This window comes from Podarcis bocagei (genome assembly GCF_964188305.1).
Source record: "Podarcis bocagei genome assembly, chromosome: 13".
NCBI classification, from domain to species: Eukaryota; Metazoa; Chordata; class Lepidosauria; order Squamata; family Lacertidae; genus Podarcis; species Podarcis bocagei.
This window is the reverse complement of record NC_138138.1, coordinates 37,234,370-37,250,435: the sequence shown is the minus strand read 5'-3', so window position 1 is coordinate 37,250,435 and position 16,066 is coordinate 37,234,370. Positions and strand designations below refer to the sequence as shown.

The window sequence follows — 16,066 nt, the reverse complement described above, 5'->3', positions numbered from 1 at the left end:
TATTTGCACAAAGTCCTCAGATTACAAAACCTGACTTCTCAGAGTACAGAATTTGGAGTTATGTCACTTTTTTGCAGCAACTATGCACAGCCCGAATGCTTGCAAAGTACCACAAAAAAGTGGTAGGGAGAGGTTTGGAAACGGGGAGCACATACCTGGGGGTGCCCCACAGTCCGGATATGCTCCAAGGAGCCCTTCACTATCTGCAGGTCATTTTCCAAGGCGGCGTAATCCTCCCACGCTCGTTCACTGTCCTGAGTAGGGGAAGAACAAAACAGCGGCTTATCCAGATCCCTTATGAAGAGCCGATTCACTGCAGATAAGGCCTGGTAAACCCCTGCTGCAGAATGAGGTCGTAGAATCCTGGGTGGGCTATACCACTTCAGGTGAAAGATGCTATTTTTAATGCCTCCTGCCTAATATTTTATGAAAACACACACACACACACACACACACACACACACACGATCTGCAACAAAATGTTGCAGTATGGAGTGCTCCCATCCATTCCCACCCACCGTTCTGTGTGCAACTGCCCCCTTACAACAACAATAGTCACTCAGCAGTCAGTGACCACTGGGCATTCTCAGTCCTTGTTGGGTTATCTTGAGGGTGCCCCCAATATGCATTTATGTTTCCCCCCTCCCAAAGTTTTTTTGTACTTCTGTAAACTTGGGGGGTTTCTGTAAGCCTGCTGCTACTTGTGCACAGAGGTTCTGGCCCTCTAAGTACCAGGCCTGCGCCTTTGAACATTGGTCGAATAGAAAGCAACAAAATGTTGCTGTGTATCCCCAGTGGGAGGGTGTTGCCTGAGCATTGTGGCTGAGGGGCTTGAAAGAAAAAAGTTAGTGTCAAAGGCAGGAGTCCCTGCTCTACGCTGGGTCAACTTCATGTGCGGAAAAAAGTTTTAAAAGTCCAATCAGTCTGTAAGCAAGGCAATTGGGGTATGAGACTTCCTCATGCGACCAGATTCTCGATTTGGCTTCGAAGGAGGTAAGAGGCGGAAATTTAAGTAGATTGAGCTTTGCTGCAACTTGGAGGAATTTTGATGGGGAACCGAAAGGAGCCTCTGCTTCATCTCTGATCCGTAGTATTAACCGAGAACTAACTGAGAACTGGGACGCGGGTGGCATTGTGGGTTAAACCACAGGGCCTAGGACTTGCTGATCAGAAGGTTGGCGGTTTGAATCCCCGCAATGGGGTGAGCTCCTGTTGCTCGGTCCCTGCTCCTGCCAACCTAGCAGTTCAAAAGCACGTCAAAGTGCAAATAGATAAATAGGTACCGCTCCGGCGGGAAGGTAAACGGCGTTTCTGTGTGCTGCTCTGGTTCGCCAGAAGCGGCTTAGTCATGCTGGCCACATGACCTGGAAGCTGTACGCCGGCTCCCTCAGCCAATAAAGCGAGATGAGTGCTGCAACCCCAGAGTCGGTCATGACTGGACCTAATGGTCAGGTGTCACTTTACCTTTTTAACCGAGAACTAGTCACTGCACAGCTACTGTGAGCATCCCATCGCTCTCTCAGCACAGCCCTTCACCCTAAACTTCAGGGGTTATGGCTACAGTCAGCGGCAGAGCAAGCCGATTGAGCGCCTGGGGCGGCGTGTGTGCCCAGGGGTGGGGCCAGCTGGGGCAGGGCACTCCGTGGGGCCTCCGAGGAGTCTGTCTGCCTCCTCCACTCAGCCGCCCTACAGCTGAGGGGGGAGGCGGTGGGCAGACCGTTTGGGCAGCGTGGAGCCTAAGCCACTGTGTCTCTCCCAGGACAGATGTGTGGCTCGGGCGCGCTGCAGACCCCGTGGTGCCGCCTGGCATTTTGTCATCCCCCCTCAGTGGTGACACCCGGGGCAGTCCACCCCCACCGCACCCCCCTTCCTTTGCCCCTAGCTACAGTGGTACCTTGGGTTACATACGCTTCAGGTTACAGACTCCGCTAACCCAGAAATAGTACCTCAGGTTAAGAACTTTGCTTCAGGATGAGAACAGAAATTGTGCTCCGGCGGCGCAGCAACCGCAGGAGGCCCCATTAGCTAAAGTGGTGCTTCAGGTTAAGAGCAGTTTCAGGTTAAGAACAGACCTCCAGAATGAATTAAGTTCTTAACCTGAGGTACCACTGTACAGTGTTTTCTCAGCTCAGCCTCCCGCATGGGAATAAAAGCAGCTCACCAGCGCTAGATCGCAGAGGCGAGCTCGGGTTTGCACCAGTTCGTCTTGCAGCTGCCTCTGCTGGTAGCAGATTTTCTCCATCGTGGCGTCTTGGCCTTTAAACTCCTCCAGCCTCAGGCGTGTCACCTCCAAGGCTTTCTCAATCCGCTCCTGTTAAAAAAAAAAAAGAGGCCAACCATTTCAACTTAAGCCGAAATAAATCAGATGGCCGGTTCAATAGCAGGAGTATGGGAAAGAGGAAATGAGGGTAAAGTAAGACATACCTTTTCAGCCCGGAGCTGTGCAGTGTCCTCTTCAAGACCACGAAGCACCTTGTCCTGGCCACAAAGTTTTGTCAAGAGAGCCTAGAAAGAGAGAGGGGGTGGAATTCTAAGAGAAGCCACCAGAAGCTGCTGTGGCACATACAACCATGGCTTTATAAAAGCAGGCAAACCCACTTGTGAGAGAGCCAGGCTCTCAGGGGCGCCAGGCCAAGAGTCCGGGGCCCGAGAGTTGAGTCCGAGGAAGAGCCCGCCCGTCAGTCAGAGTGCTGCAGCAGGCTCTTGTGCTGTGGGCAGCTCTGCGCCGCGAGTTCGGGGGTGACCAAGCCAGCGAGACGCTGAGGCGGCCGGCCAGCTCTGCCTTCCTGCACGCCTGGGACTGGGCAACCTGGAAGGGGGGGGGGGTCCCCAGCCGGGCAGATCTTTGCACCCCAGCACAGCATATGCTTAAGACAGCCCTGGCAAAATTCTTTTCCCCCCGAGAGCTTCCAAATCAGAGATGGGTTATGCTATTAACAATGTAGCATTCCAAAGGCCAGTCACTTAATCGTTTAAATTAATAAACTCAAATTCTTAATGGACTAAAAATGAGATCCAAATTAATTCAGGCAGATTTAAAAACAACAGCAACAACAAAAACCATAAGGAGCGCTGGATGAGGCCATATAAAACCCACAAGCAGGACATGAGCACAACTGCACTCTGCCCATGGGATAGTAGCTCTTGATAGCTTTGCCCTCCATGAATGTATCTAATCCTCTTTTAAAAACATCCCAGCTTGGTGGCCTTCGCTGCCTCTTGTGGGAGTGATTTCCACAGTCTAACGGTGCGCTGTGTGAAAAAGCACTTTATTTTTTGACTCTCCTGACCTCACCCAAGACAACAAAACATTGGGCACATCCAGTTTTACAGGGTGATTTCCCACCCTGTAAAACCCCAGGCGACTTCTAATGCTGTTAGAAAACTGACGTGCTGCAGCATGAAACCGATGTACACAGTTTTATTGGGGGGAATTATTCCACCTTCAGCCAATTTCAGTGTGTAGTAAAATGTCTCAAACAAAGCCTTGTGTGTTGTGTGTCAGAAGAGAGGCACTTCTCCGAGTTGGTTTTTGCTTGAAAATGTAAACAGAAAGTGGCAAAAATCTGGGGATGTTCCTGACAGCTGTGCAGGTGACAATAAAACAAGCTGTAGGACTAACTCTCTGTAAATTCAGCATTGAGCAGTGACCCTACAGTGGATTCCAACCCAGTTTAATGTTAATTATTTTGCAGTGACCCCCACAGTGGATCCCAACCCTGTTTTCTTGGAAGTAATTACCGTATTTTTCGCTCTATAACACGCACCCGACCATAACACGCACGTAGTTTTTAGGGGAGGAAAATCCGTAGGCATGCCACCCGTAGGCATTGCCTCCATAACACGCACAGACATTTCCCCTTACTTTTTAGGAGGAAAAAAGTGAGTGTTATGGTGCAAAAAATACGGTACTTATTTTGCAAGAGATTTCAAAAATGAGCTTTCAAACACTGTGTTATAAATGAGGCATTCCTTCTTCCCTCACCCATAGATGAAAGAATGTCTCCATCTACTCGTAAGTCAAGGATGCAGGGACCTGTGACCCTCCTGATATTGTTAAACTACCAAGAGCCTAGGGCTTGCCGATCAGAAGGTCGGCGGTTCGAATCCCCGCGACGAGGTGAGCTCCCGTTGCTCGGTCCCTGCTCCTGCCAACCTAGCAGTTCGAAAGCACACCAAAGTGCAAGTAGATAAATAGGTACCGCTCTGGCGGGAAGGTAAACGGCGTTTCCGTGCGCTGCTCTGGTTCGCCAGAAGCGGCTTAGTCATGCTGGCCACATGACCCAGAAGCTGTACGCCGGCTCCCTCGGCCAATAAAGCGAGATGAGCGCCGCAACCCCAGAGTCGGTCACGACTGGACCTAATGGTCAGGGGTCCCTTTATCTTTTTTGCCATCATCCCTGATGGGAGTTGGAGTCCAGCAAATACCTGGAGGACCACAGGTTCCCCTGCCCCTGCTCAAAGTGATGTTTATGCTCTAGGCTTCCTAAGCTGGATGCAAATAATTTTAAAAGTTTTTTTAAAAAACAACAACAACACACAAATGAACCCTTGATATGAGAAGAAGCAGAAGTGCGTACATCAGTGTCGCTTTCAAACCGCTGCCCCCCGGCAGCATGGATGCTCCTCTCTCGCACCAGAGTCCGGCACTGGAAAGACAGAGAAATGGTTGGTGTGAACAACATGCAAAGGCACGTCTGGATAAGCCCCCGAACTTCCCACATGGTTTCCTAGGAGAAACGCCAGCTTGTTGCACCACGAAAGTTAAATATGCCCATAAAAGACTGTTTATGTATGCAACAGCAGCAGCAAGAATTCTTTGAGCCCCAAAATGGAAACAACAAGAAGTGCCAACGAAAGAAGAGTGGCAGGTGAAAAGGATGGACTTTGCGGAACTGGCGAAGCTGAAGGGAAGAATCCGAAAGCAGCAGTCAAGTATTTCAAAAGGACTGGAGTAAATTTACACGATATTTGAAAGATCATTGTAAGCAATTGAAATCACTAGCAGGGTTGTCTGAAGACTTGTAATGAGAAATTTTCTTCCTTTTTATATTTACTTAAATTTTGAGGTATTTTGTAATGAGTGTAATTAGAATTGGAAAATGCATAAAGGGCTATGATATAAAGGTTATATCATGAGGCGGGAGGGAAGGAAGTTGATAGGCTAGAAAGAGCTAGAGCGGCAAAGTGGATAATAATGATGTGATTATATATTGTTAAATGGAAAAATAATAAAAACTATATTTTTTAAAAAAGAAAATTAAATATGCCCAAGACATTTATGTGTTCAGCATTAAGAGGGTGTATTTATCAGGATAAGTTGCCCATGGCTTCAAAGACCAACTACTTCAAGGGCTGTTCAATCCAATGTTAAGCTAACGGGGGGCAAATGGTGGAGCCCAGTGTTAACCATTACAGACGGGAGGACAATTTGGTATTAAAACAGAACTCAGAGAATGTGCTGCTGTCCTTTCCTGGCCAGCCTATTCTTTTTGCTAAGCCAGCGTTTGATAAGTCCTAGACTCAAGGGAGGATCAAGCACGAAATCACATACCGTGGTTCCCAAAGACGTCCTTTTCCCAGGGGTGGGCCGGTTAGGCAGGGGGGGCAGGGGTGGTAGGTGGAGGTAGCTGGAGGAGGCAGAGTGGGGGGTGATCTGTAGGGAAAGGGAAGGCAAGTGTTAGGGAGAGTAGCCAGGGAAGCTCATGAGCAGGACTGTGTGGTATACAGTGGAACCTTGGCTTGCGGACGTAATCCGTGACAGAGGCACATCCACAACTCACAGCATTCGCATCCTGAAGTGCTGTGTCTGCGCAGGCATGATTTGGCGCTTCTGTGCATGCGTGAAGTGGCGAAACCCGGAAGTCACCAGTTCCGGTACTTCCGGGTTTCCAGCGGACCGCAATCCGAAAACACGTAACCTGAAGCAGCCGTAACATGAGGTATGACTGTAATAATAATAGTAATAGTAATAATAATAATAATAATAATAATAATAATAATAATAATAATAATAATAATATGTATGTATTTATATATTTACATATATATATATATACTTACATACATACATACATACATACATACATACATACTCCGCCCATCTGGCTGGTTTCCCCAGCCACTCTGGGTGGCTCCCAACTGAGTATTAAAAACACAATAAAACATCAAATATTAAAAACTTCCCTAAACAGGGTATGCCACAAATTGCACAGAAAGACTGCGCAATATAATATTGGCCGCACAATGCAGCTTTCTAGAAAAAAAAGGAAAGAAAAAAATCTTTTTATTTTTTAAAGGGAGCAAGTTTGTAGCTCAACATTTGCATGATTTACGCAAGTTGCGGAATTTTTCCTGCTGCAGAACTGAGAATCCTTTGGCTCAGGATTTCAGAAACGTTAAGTACAGGGTACACACAGCCCAGGTCATGAGCAGGGAAAGAGACATTCAAGCCAACAGACTCGTTTGTTTCCGTGTCACAGGGAGAGGAAGGCCAGGGAGAGGAGGACCATGGTGAACGGGAAAGATGGAGAACGCAGCCCCCGGTACTCACCAGTCGCCCATGTAGCCGAGACATGACCAGAGCACGGGACGTCCCAGCTGGCGGAGAGAGATAACCTCGGTCTGCAAACTGTCAGGAAAGGAAAGGTTAGCGCTAGGGTGGATCAAAGCCAAGATAAGCCCCAAACCCAGAGCCGCCATGCCCACTGCTGCCGCAGCCTCTACTTACTCTGCTGGGTGGCAGCTGCCTCGCCAATGAGGGCGCCAGGCCTTCCTCGCCCACGGGCCGGGCCCTGCTGTGGTGAGGGCTCCGGGCGAAACGCCTGCCATAGGGGTCTTCGGAGGAGGGGAACACGTCATACCGGTCAGCAGGCGTCAGGGTGCGCCCCCTGGTGGTGGGTGACAGCGTGGCGTAGGGGTTGTTGGGAGGGCCCTCGCCGGGGGCAATGTCCACGCGCCCCATGGGGGTGTTGGGGCGCCCGAGGCCCCTTGGGGAGGCCGCGGACAGGTCCTCGCAGGAGATGGCCTGTGCGGTGGCGGCAGCAGCTCTCGGGGGCTTCCTGCGGGCGCGAGGGGGTGACTGGCGGGCGTCAGGTATCTGAGGCGATTCGGCAGGGGTCAGGGGGAGGGAGTAGGAACGAGAGGAGCGAATGGAAAGCAGAGGGGAAGGCTGAGGGGTCCGGGATGGGGAGGAAGGCGTGGGGCTCTCGGATGGTGACCGCGGCCGGGAGGAGAGCTTGGGGTGGATGACGGGCGAGGGGCTTCCGTGAGTCTGGGAAGACAGGGAGCTGCCAATGGAAACAGAGGGAAGAAAATAGGAAGGCACAGAATCAAACAACAAACATGACAATCCAAGTCCCGCCGCAACAGCACCTGTGGGAGCCAATCATCATTAGCTCCCCACGGCACCCCCTGGTAGAAAACTGGTTCTTCCCTCCCTCCCTCCCTCTCCACCCACTGACTTACCTTAAATCTGGTTGCTCTTTCCTTATGTGGCTGTATCCACCATTGAGCGAGCTGCACAACGACGTCCTCCCGAGCCGCGGAGTCCCCTGCTGACTGTCCTGCACGTGGAGGCTGTCGGACGACGAGGCCTCCTCATCGTGTGCCTCCGAGAGACGGGCGATCTCCAGGGATTCTGCGCTTTTGGCGTAGTCGTTTGGGGTGAGTGTGACGTCCTCAAAGCTGGTGCATGTGGACGGGGACTGGCTTTGAAGACCCCTCCGGTTGCTGAGGGACAGAAGGGAAGATTTTTTTAGACTGTATCAAAGCCCAGGTGGCTGGTTCCCCTGTGATGACCTTCCCCTTTGCCCGCAGAGAGTTTGAAATCAAGATTCCTCCCCCTCCAACCCCACCCAGCGTCCAACCTCACAGTGGCGGCTGTTGAGACTGGTAGGGCGGAATGCAGGGAGCCCAACAGTAGGTGGCGCCAGAGAGTCAATGACAGGAAGGAAGGAAGGAAGGAAGGAAGGAAGGAAGGAAGGAAGGAAGATGTGGAGCGGCTGAGGGCAGGCTGAGATAGGTGGGGCCATGCCTTGCTTCGCCCTAATGCACCAGCCTGCGCCGCAACCTAGCTGACTCCTTCAAAGCTCACAGCTTAACCTCCCCATTTCGCCCACGTTGCTTCTGGGTAACCCATGAATCCAGACACCCCGTGTTCCTAAAATAAGGGTGTCCACGGGCTAATTTCAAAACTAATCTCAAAGTGACGAGTCTGGGTGTCTGGCATCAGCAACTTGTCCCTCTCTGGGCAGCCTGCTGGGTGGGGAGGCAGAGGGTGATGGTGGGGGGTGGCAGAAGGAGAGAGAGAAGGTGATGGTTGAAAGGAAGAAAGGCGAGCGGCACTGCCTATTTTTGGCTTTGCCCTCCTCCCCACAGTGGGCATCTGTCTCAGCCGCTGGATGTGGTCCTTGATAGGTGACGCCCCCTCCCCAAGGGACCATCACAGGAAGAAGAGTCTCCCATCCTAAGCAAACCAAATCTCTCTCCTAGAGAACTTTAAAAACATCTGCACCTTTAATCTCTCCATGATCCTGACCATAATGGAACTTGCTTCCCTTTCAAAAGTTCCTATTTCTCAGTCCCTCTTTTGATGGGTTCATGTCCCATCCCCAAACCAGAGAACCCCAGAGGCAAGGTTACAGCCAGCCAGCGCAGGGCTGTGCGTAGAATACACCCGTCCCCAGCCCTTACTAGCTTCCATAGTCGCACTCGGCGGCGGCCGACTGGTTCATGGCGCGGATCCAGCTATTCATGTCCAGCTGGGTGTCTGCGCTGAAATAATAGGTTCTCATGCCAGGATGTTCGGCCTGGAAGGTAAAAGAAGAAAAAGAAGGGTCATTGCAGTGGCCCAACGCATCCTCAAGGGGGCAGCAGGCATACAGAAATTCTGGTGGACAACAGCTGGAGAGCGGAGGAGAGGGTGGGCTTGAGGGCTTCTGGTGGGCTTTCTGCATGGCTGGCTAATGGAGGAGAGAATCTGTTGGCTTTGGTTCTCTCCATTTCTCATTTTGCCTGTCATTTTTCCACATTTCCACATCAGTTTGCGATTTATTAGCTTTCTTTTTTTTAAAAAAAAAAGGCTTCATGAAAATTCTTCGGCAATTTTCTCCTAATACAGTGGTACCTCTGGTTACGTACTTAATTCGTTCCGGAGGTCTGTTCTTAACCTAAAGCGCCACTTTAGCTAATGGGGCCTCCCCCTGCTGCTGCCGCGCCACCACCGCGCGATTTCTGTTCTCATCCTGAAGCAAAGTTCTTAACCCTAGGTACTATTTCTGGGTTAGTGGAGTCTATAACCTGAAGCGAATGTAACCTGAAGCATATGTAACCCGAGGTACCACTGCACTGCAAGAAATGGGAAGCGTGCCAGCCAGTACGTGTATATATGTACCGTATTTTTCGCCCCATAAGACGCACCGACCCATAAGACGCACCTAGTTTTTTTGGGGGGGAATAAAGGAAAAAAATTTTATTTCCCCCCAGGTGCGCTGCGCTAATCCCGAAGCTTGGGGCGTGCGGAGCTCAGCGCGCCCCAAGCTTCTGGGTGCCGGCAAGCAGTCCGCTAGCCCTGGGAGAGCCGCCCGGCTCTCCCAGGGCTAGCGGATCGCTGCGCTACACCAGAAGCTTGGGGCATGCCGAGCTCAGCGCGCCCCAAGCTTCTGGGTGCGCGCAAGCAGTCCGCTAGCCCAGGGAGAGCTGCGCAGCTCTCCCAGGGCTAGCGGAGCACTGCGCTAATCCCGAAGCTTGGGGCGTGCGGAGCTCAGTGCGCCCCAAGCTTCTGGGTGCAGGCAAGCTCTCCGCTAGCCCTGTGAGAGCTGGGTCTCCCACAGCTAGCGGATAGCTTCCTGAAGCCTGGAGAGCGAGAGGGGTCAGTGCGTACCGATCCCCCTCGCTCTCCAGGCTTCAGCGAAAGCCTGCATTCGCCCCATAAGACGCACACACATTTCCCCTTCATTTTTGGAGGGGAAAAAGTGCGTCTTATAGGGCGAAAAATACGGTATATATGTTCGTGTGCAATTTTGCCTCATGTACACATTTTTTGCAAAGCAATTCCCCCTAATATAATGCCTTTTTGTATGCTGTTTTCATTTACGTGCACAGTTTCCCCTAGTATATGCACACACTGTGTGCATTGCAAAATATGCAGAAATGCGGATTCCGAAGGGCGACTCTGTTCGGGTTCTCCTATTGCTTTGCACAGTGGGACTTAAGTTCACCTTCAAATGCAAACTAAGTTGAATCTCTCACCCATCACTCATGGTTGTCAACAGACCTTGGGTGACAGCAAAATATCAGACTTGAAAGAAAACAAGCATCTCACTCTGGGTGGACTGACCTTGAATATGAAGCGCCGGTTCTTCTTCTCCTTGGAGAACGCTGTCCGGATCTCATAGCTGGGGAGGAGGATGCTGCCCAAAACTTTCTCTTCGCGGCTGTCTGGAAAACAAACACACACACATTTCCAACCCTGCCAAAGGAAAGAAAAAAGTCACAGGAGAGACCTACATTGCGGGGGGGGGGGGCGGTTTGGACTAGAGGACCCTTGAGATCTATGATTCTAAGAAGTCGCTTCAATGCACTTTTCCCTAAAGCCCAGATGGAAAGAACCCTGTGTGGCCCTTGAGATGTTGTTGGGACTCCAATTCCCATCAGCTCCAGCCCACCTGCCCAAGGGTCAGGGCTGATGGGAGTTGGATCCTTATAACGTCTAAAGAGCCACAGGTTCTCCCCTCCAGCCCTGTGGGGCCCTCAAGATCTCTGGGGCCTGAACTAGCGATTCCAATCCGTCAAACCTGGCTAGCAGTCCACTCCACTGCCTAAGGTCCGGCTGGTAGGGAGAAGAGTCAAGGCCTTCTCTCTCAACCGTAGGGCTTAAGTTGAGGGACAAAAGGGCTTGTCCACATCTGAGCACTATTTAGTTGTTTATACACACACACACACAATTTGAATTACACTGGAGTAGTCCACACCCACACATATTTTAATTTCCGTATGAGAAACAATTTCGGTCTTTCCTATTCATACCAGCAGGTGTTATCTTTTGTGTTTCCCCCTGCTTTCTAGTTTGTGGATTCTATCACCCCAGTTAAGTGCCAATAGGGCATGACCACAGATAGCTGTGTCCTCATCTTGTTTTTGTTTTAATATCCCCCACCCAAGAAGTACACAAAAGCACAGAGCCAGGCAACTGTATAGCTGCTTGTGCAGTTTTCTGGCTTTGGGCAAATCTGATGAACCAAAAGAACACAACATCCGGTTTTGTGCAAATCTGAGGAATCAGAAGAAAAAGGATATATATAAGGCTAAACTCCTCCACCAGAAAGAGTCAGGAGCAGAGTCGAAAATGAAATGAAAGCAACCAAATTCTCAGCACACCCTTTTTAGATTTGGATACAGAACATATGGGCTTTTAGAATACATATAGAAATTCTTGTTGTAAACCACTTTGATGTATTTTTTTGCTGCAGCAGTATAAAAATATGCTTATAAGTAAGTAAAAGGAATAAACAGCTGGAGGCCCATGAGCTTTCCACCCCAACCTACAGCATATTTTCCCAGCTATGCTCTCAGACAGACCATAAGGAATGTTATAGGCTGAGAAAGCAACAGGAGGAAGAAGGAGGCACACCCTCCAATGCCTGACCAGCCTACCTTGCCTGAGACTTGAAAAAAGCCCTCCCTCCAAAAGCACAATGACATCACTTCCGCCCACCTCTGGCAGAACCATGGGGAAATCCCAATTACCTCGGTAGTAGAAGAGGCAGTAATTAGAAAGGACGAACCAACGTCGTTTCCAGAGTTTAAGACCAGAGCTGTCCTGGAGGAGGAAAGGAAAGGAAAAGGGAGATCAAAGGTGGCCAGGGCATCAACTCCCAGGAGAACCCATGATCATTCTGCTTGGTTACGTCAAACATATTGTTTTATCAGTGGGTACAGGATTGGTAGTAAAGCTGCTAAGAGTCACACATGTGGCTTTCTGCCATAAATGGAGGAGAAACATTCTGTCCCTGGCTAGAGGACATGGGCTACTTCCAGAAGACCTCTCTATCAAAGATTTGTCCTGATTTCCTTGCAGGGAGATGACACGACATTGGCTATTTATTGAGCTGCTCGTTAAGTGGCACCACCATCAACATTGATTTGGGGCAAGATCATGACAACTCTGGGCGAGATCTCAAAATCTCTGCAAGATCTTGATCTATTGTGGTATTGGCAATGCTGACAGTGGTGGTGGGGAGCATGTTCTCATCTGTGGTGGCCCCTGCGACACTGGAGCTCTAACAGCTGCTCGAGAATGACAGATGCTGAGCATGTGATGCCACCAGCAGCCTCTGGCTTCCTTTGCTCTATTTGGGTCCACCCATGTCAGCATTCAGCCACTCATCCTTCAGGCTAATGCACAGCCAACGTGACAACACCCATATTATGTGAGTAACAACTCCCCTCATTCCTGACCAATGGCCACACTGGCTGGGGCAGATGGGAGGAGATGTGGCTGAAAACACCTGGAGGGAACCACGTTGGCTGCTTCTGAGCTGAGGAACCCCCTTCGTTTCTCACGCTCCTTTTACCTGTTTATAAAGCCACCCCCGCATGATGACAGGCGAGTTGGGGTCTCTCTTGATGGAGTTTGCCCTCTTCCCAAAAGCATGGACCTTCCGGACAGGCCGGGCTGAGCGTGGCTGCAGAAGACAAAATGGTGAAATGCAATACTGGGTTGTTAATAGCACGCCATCAGTGTTGGCATCGGTCTGTCTCAAGACAATGGAGTGCGCCTCTGTGGGGTGATGCCAAACCGTGGCCTCACCTTGCCTAACGGGGCACAAGCCTGGGCAGCATGCATGGAGGTCCTGGGCTGCCCAGACAACAAGACCTCCCCCCTCTCCATCTCATTGATGTGGTCCAAAGGAAAGCAGAGCAATATGTTTGGTCCCAGCTTGGTTGCAGGAGTTGCTGGGAGGAGGCGCACAAGGCGCCACCCAACCGTCTTAGGGACTCCAGATTTGTGTAGGCTTAATCCTTAGCCTTCTCTTCTCCTAAAGATATCTCACAAGGCAGTGGAGTTTTAGGACCAGAGTTTTCCTTCTCCTAGATGGGCTACCTTCCCAAGCTGACCAGTCTCATCTGCCCCTCACTTCCCTCTGCAGCACGGGGAGAAACCATCTTCTTGACTGTTGGACCTGCTATCGGTCTCGTCCACTCAATCAGCTGGAGCCTGTCTTTGTATGCAGGAGAAGTCCCCAACTCATCTAGGATTTGAGACCCATTGGCTACCCTTACCTGGTTTAGCCGGCCAATCAAAGCCCTTCACAATGTGTGGCTGCTGTCACATGCTGACAACTTCTAGAAGCCACAGGTAAGAGCTGAATGCAAGCTGGGAAGCAAGGTGGACAAACTACCCTACAAACTGCAATCCCTTACCTAGGCAGTATATGCATGGTCCCTGCTCCGAAGGAGCTTACAATCCAAAATTGGCAGTGGTCAAACAGCAGGGGGAGGAGGTAAGGAAAGAAATGGAAGAATGTGGGCTAATGCCATTTACAAGCCTGGTGATAATCACTTCCCTGTATCACAAATGTGGGGAACCTTCAGCCTGCCAGATGTTTTAAGACTACAACTCCCATAATCCCTGGTGACTGGCCACACTCTCTGGACTTGAAGTCTGGCAACATCTGGGAGGCCAAAGGTCCTCCAGACCTGCTTTATCATCAATGGCCCAATTTTAGGAACAAGTGGATATTGTTGCTCAAAAGCTCCAAATCAACTTCAGCTGCACAAATTGAATTTGCCAGTATTTGATTAAATCCCACCTGAAAAAAGCAACAGGTTTCCTATCAAATTTCTGTAAATAGGGTTATTGGGCAGGTTTCCCTGAGGCAATACCTGAAGCTGACAAAAGAGTGGTCAATAGCCCTGAGGTATGTTGTAATAGGGAACTAAATACTTAGCCCCTTGTCTACTGTTGCAGGAATGTTGTGGGAATGTAGATAGAAAGAAGCATCGGAGGCAGACCACTCCCCCCACCCCCACCCCATGGCCACCCATTGACTAAGGATGATGTAATCCAGGTGTTTATGTGAAGAGAAGACAGCAGTTTCAGCTTGACTGGGAAGGCCACAAAAAGCTGAGTTTGGAGCTCTAAAAGGTGATCTCTGGTTGCTGGCTGCCTCCCTAGAGATCTGATGTAATGTTGCCTATCAGTTCAAGTGTTTTAAGCTGTGCCTGCCTCCACCTATGTAAATCAGTTCAAATGCAAATATTACACAATGCCAATAGGCCTCCCGTGACCTCCTTCCAAGGGAAACCAAACCTGAGTAAGCGCTGCAGCCCTAAAACTTTTTACCCCAGGAAAGTGATAAGTGAAAGGATGATAAGCCAAAGGAACTGGCACTCTTTATGAGTGTGGCTTAGAAACTGGCAATTTCTGGGAGGGATGCTGCTATTTGTCTACTACAGCCTTGCAGCACCATCAGTCTTTCCCTCAAATAATTCTGGGCACTGTCGCTTGTTAAGGTAACTGTAGCTCTGTGAAGGGTAAACTTGCAGTGTCCAGAATTCTTTGAGGGAAAGAGTATATTTCAAAAGTGCTTTAAAGGTACAGTGCTTTCAACACTGCTGGACTAGAGCAGGCATAGGCAAACTCGGCCCTCCAGATGTTTTGGGACTACCTATGCCTGGACTAGAGCCTATTTCAGGATGAATGTTGGATGTGCTGTCTCTCCTTTCTTCTCTCTTATATTCCTTAAGACAGCTTCAAACATAGTTACACTGCAAAATCTATGCAGCAGGCACTTGTAAACATCCATTTGCCTCATTGCCAGTGGTGAGTATCCCAAATGAATGTATGTTACATAAAATAGGTAAAGGTAAAGGACCCAACAGTTACTGGCTGAGGGAGCCGACGTTTATCTGCAGACAGTTTTTCTGGGTCATGTGGCTAGCGTGACTAAGCCGCTTCTGGCGAAACCAGAGCAGCGCATGGAAATGCCATTTACCTTCCCGCCGGAGCGGTACCTTTTATCCACTTGCACTTTGGCAGGAGCTGGGACAGAGCAACGGGAGCTCACCCCATCGTGGGGAATCGAACCGCCGACCTCCCAATCAGCAAGCCCTAGGCTCAGTGGTTTAGACCACAGCGCCCCCCCCCCCGTGTCCCTGTTACATAAAATATTTTACACATAAACAGACCAAGAGAATATTCCCAATACATCGCTAGAGTGCATATGGCCTCAGACAATCTCAAGATCTATTGTTTACAAGCAAGGTAAACATTGCCTCTTTCTACATATGCTTATGTCACATGCCAGTAGCCAATTGGCTACCAAACTAGATTCAAGTATTTGAATCTGGTATTTAGAAGCCTCATATGATTCTGGATCGGGGCATCTGAGAAGCTCTCTCTCTCTCCACACACACATCCTATTCCAATCACTTAGATCTGCTGCTGATGCCCAACACCCCTGTGGCAAGGCGTGCTGAGACTTGAGCCTGCGCTTTCAACACTGTGGCACCAGACTTCAGGAATTCGCTTCCCCTTGGGAGTGAAGCAAGCTCCAACATTGTTTTTGACCTTTGTTGAAAACTTTTCTTGTCTTCCAAGCCTTCCAAGATTGGTCTGCCTTATTCCTGCAGTTTTTAATCCTTGTTGGGTTTTTTGTTTTTTTTACAGTTCTGGGATCTGTATTGTTCTATAATTCTCTCTCTGTACAGCATTTGGGGATTCTTTGAATGTACAGTGGCTTCTGATATAATTAAGTTACGGTAAATAAAAATGCCTCATGTTCCTCAAATACTCAGGTGCAATACGTTATCACTGTAATAATGGAAATCCCTATGAAACCATTCTGATGTTGGTGAAATGAGCTGCTTCCCATGGTATAAGCATTGGACATCTGAGCTGCTGTTCACAACTCATTCAAATTAATTTAATTACCATCTCCCAAGCAAGTCTTTTCAACCCAAACCATATATTTATTTATGGTTTTAGTAAAGTTCATGGGTTGCTCCATCACCCTCAGAAGCTGGGGGAAATAGCCCAGGAGAGGGGATTCTCTATGGCAAC

At 49.6% G+C, this 16,066-nt stretch overlaps 1 protein-coding gene across 4 annotated transcripts in view; it reads right to left on the bottom strand.

Annotated features, from left to right (window-relative positions):
- The window catches only part of PLEKHA4 (pleckstrin homology domain containing A4), a 44,777-nt gene that overhangs the window by 10,203 nt on the left and 18,508 nt on the right, over window positions 1-16,066 (bottom strand). For 3 of the 4 annotated variants that reach the window (XM_081168296.1, XM_081168297.1, XM_081168295.1), the window contains exons 3-14: window positions 12,576-12,686; window positions 11,749-11,821; window positions 10,340-10,440; window positions 8,695-8,810; window positions 7,468-7,731; window positions 6,731-7,289; window positions 6,554-6,631; window positions 5,555-5,656; window positions 4,581-4,649; window positions 2,425-2,505; window positions 2,162-2,311; window positions 156-254 (exon numbers count right to left, since the gene is read on the bottom strand). In XM_081168296.1, coding sequence (XP_081024422.1) covers window positions 156-254; window positions 2,162-2,311; window positions 2,425-2,505; window positions 4,581-4,649; window positions 5,555-5,656; window positions 6,554-6,631; window positions 6,731-7,289; window positions 7,468-7,731; window positions 8,695-8,810; window positions 10,340-10,440; window positions 11,749-11,821; window positions 12,576-12,686 — 1,803 coding nt within the window. The remainder of the gene's footprint in view (window positions 1-155; window positions 255-2,161; window positions 2,312-2,424; window positions 2,506-4,580; window positions 4,650-5,554; window positions 5,657-6,553; window positions 6,632-6,730; window positions 7,290-7,467; window positions 7,732-8,694; window positions 8,811-10,339; window positions 10,441-11,748; window positions 11,822-12,575; window positions 12,687-16,066) is intronic. The other variant, XM_081168298.1, reaches the window with a different exon arrangement.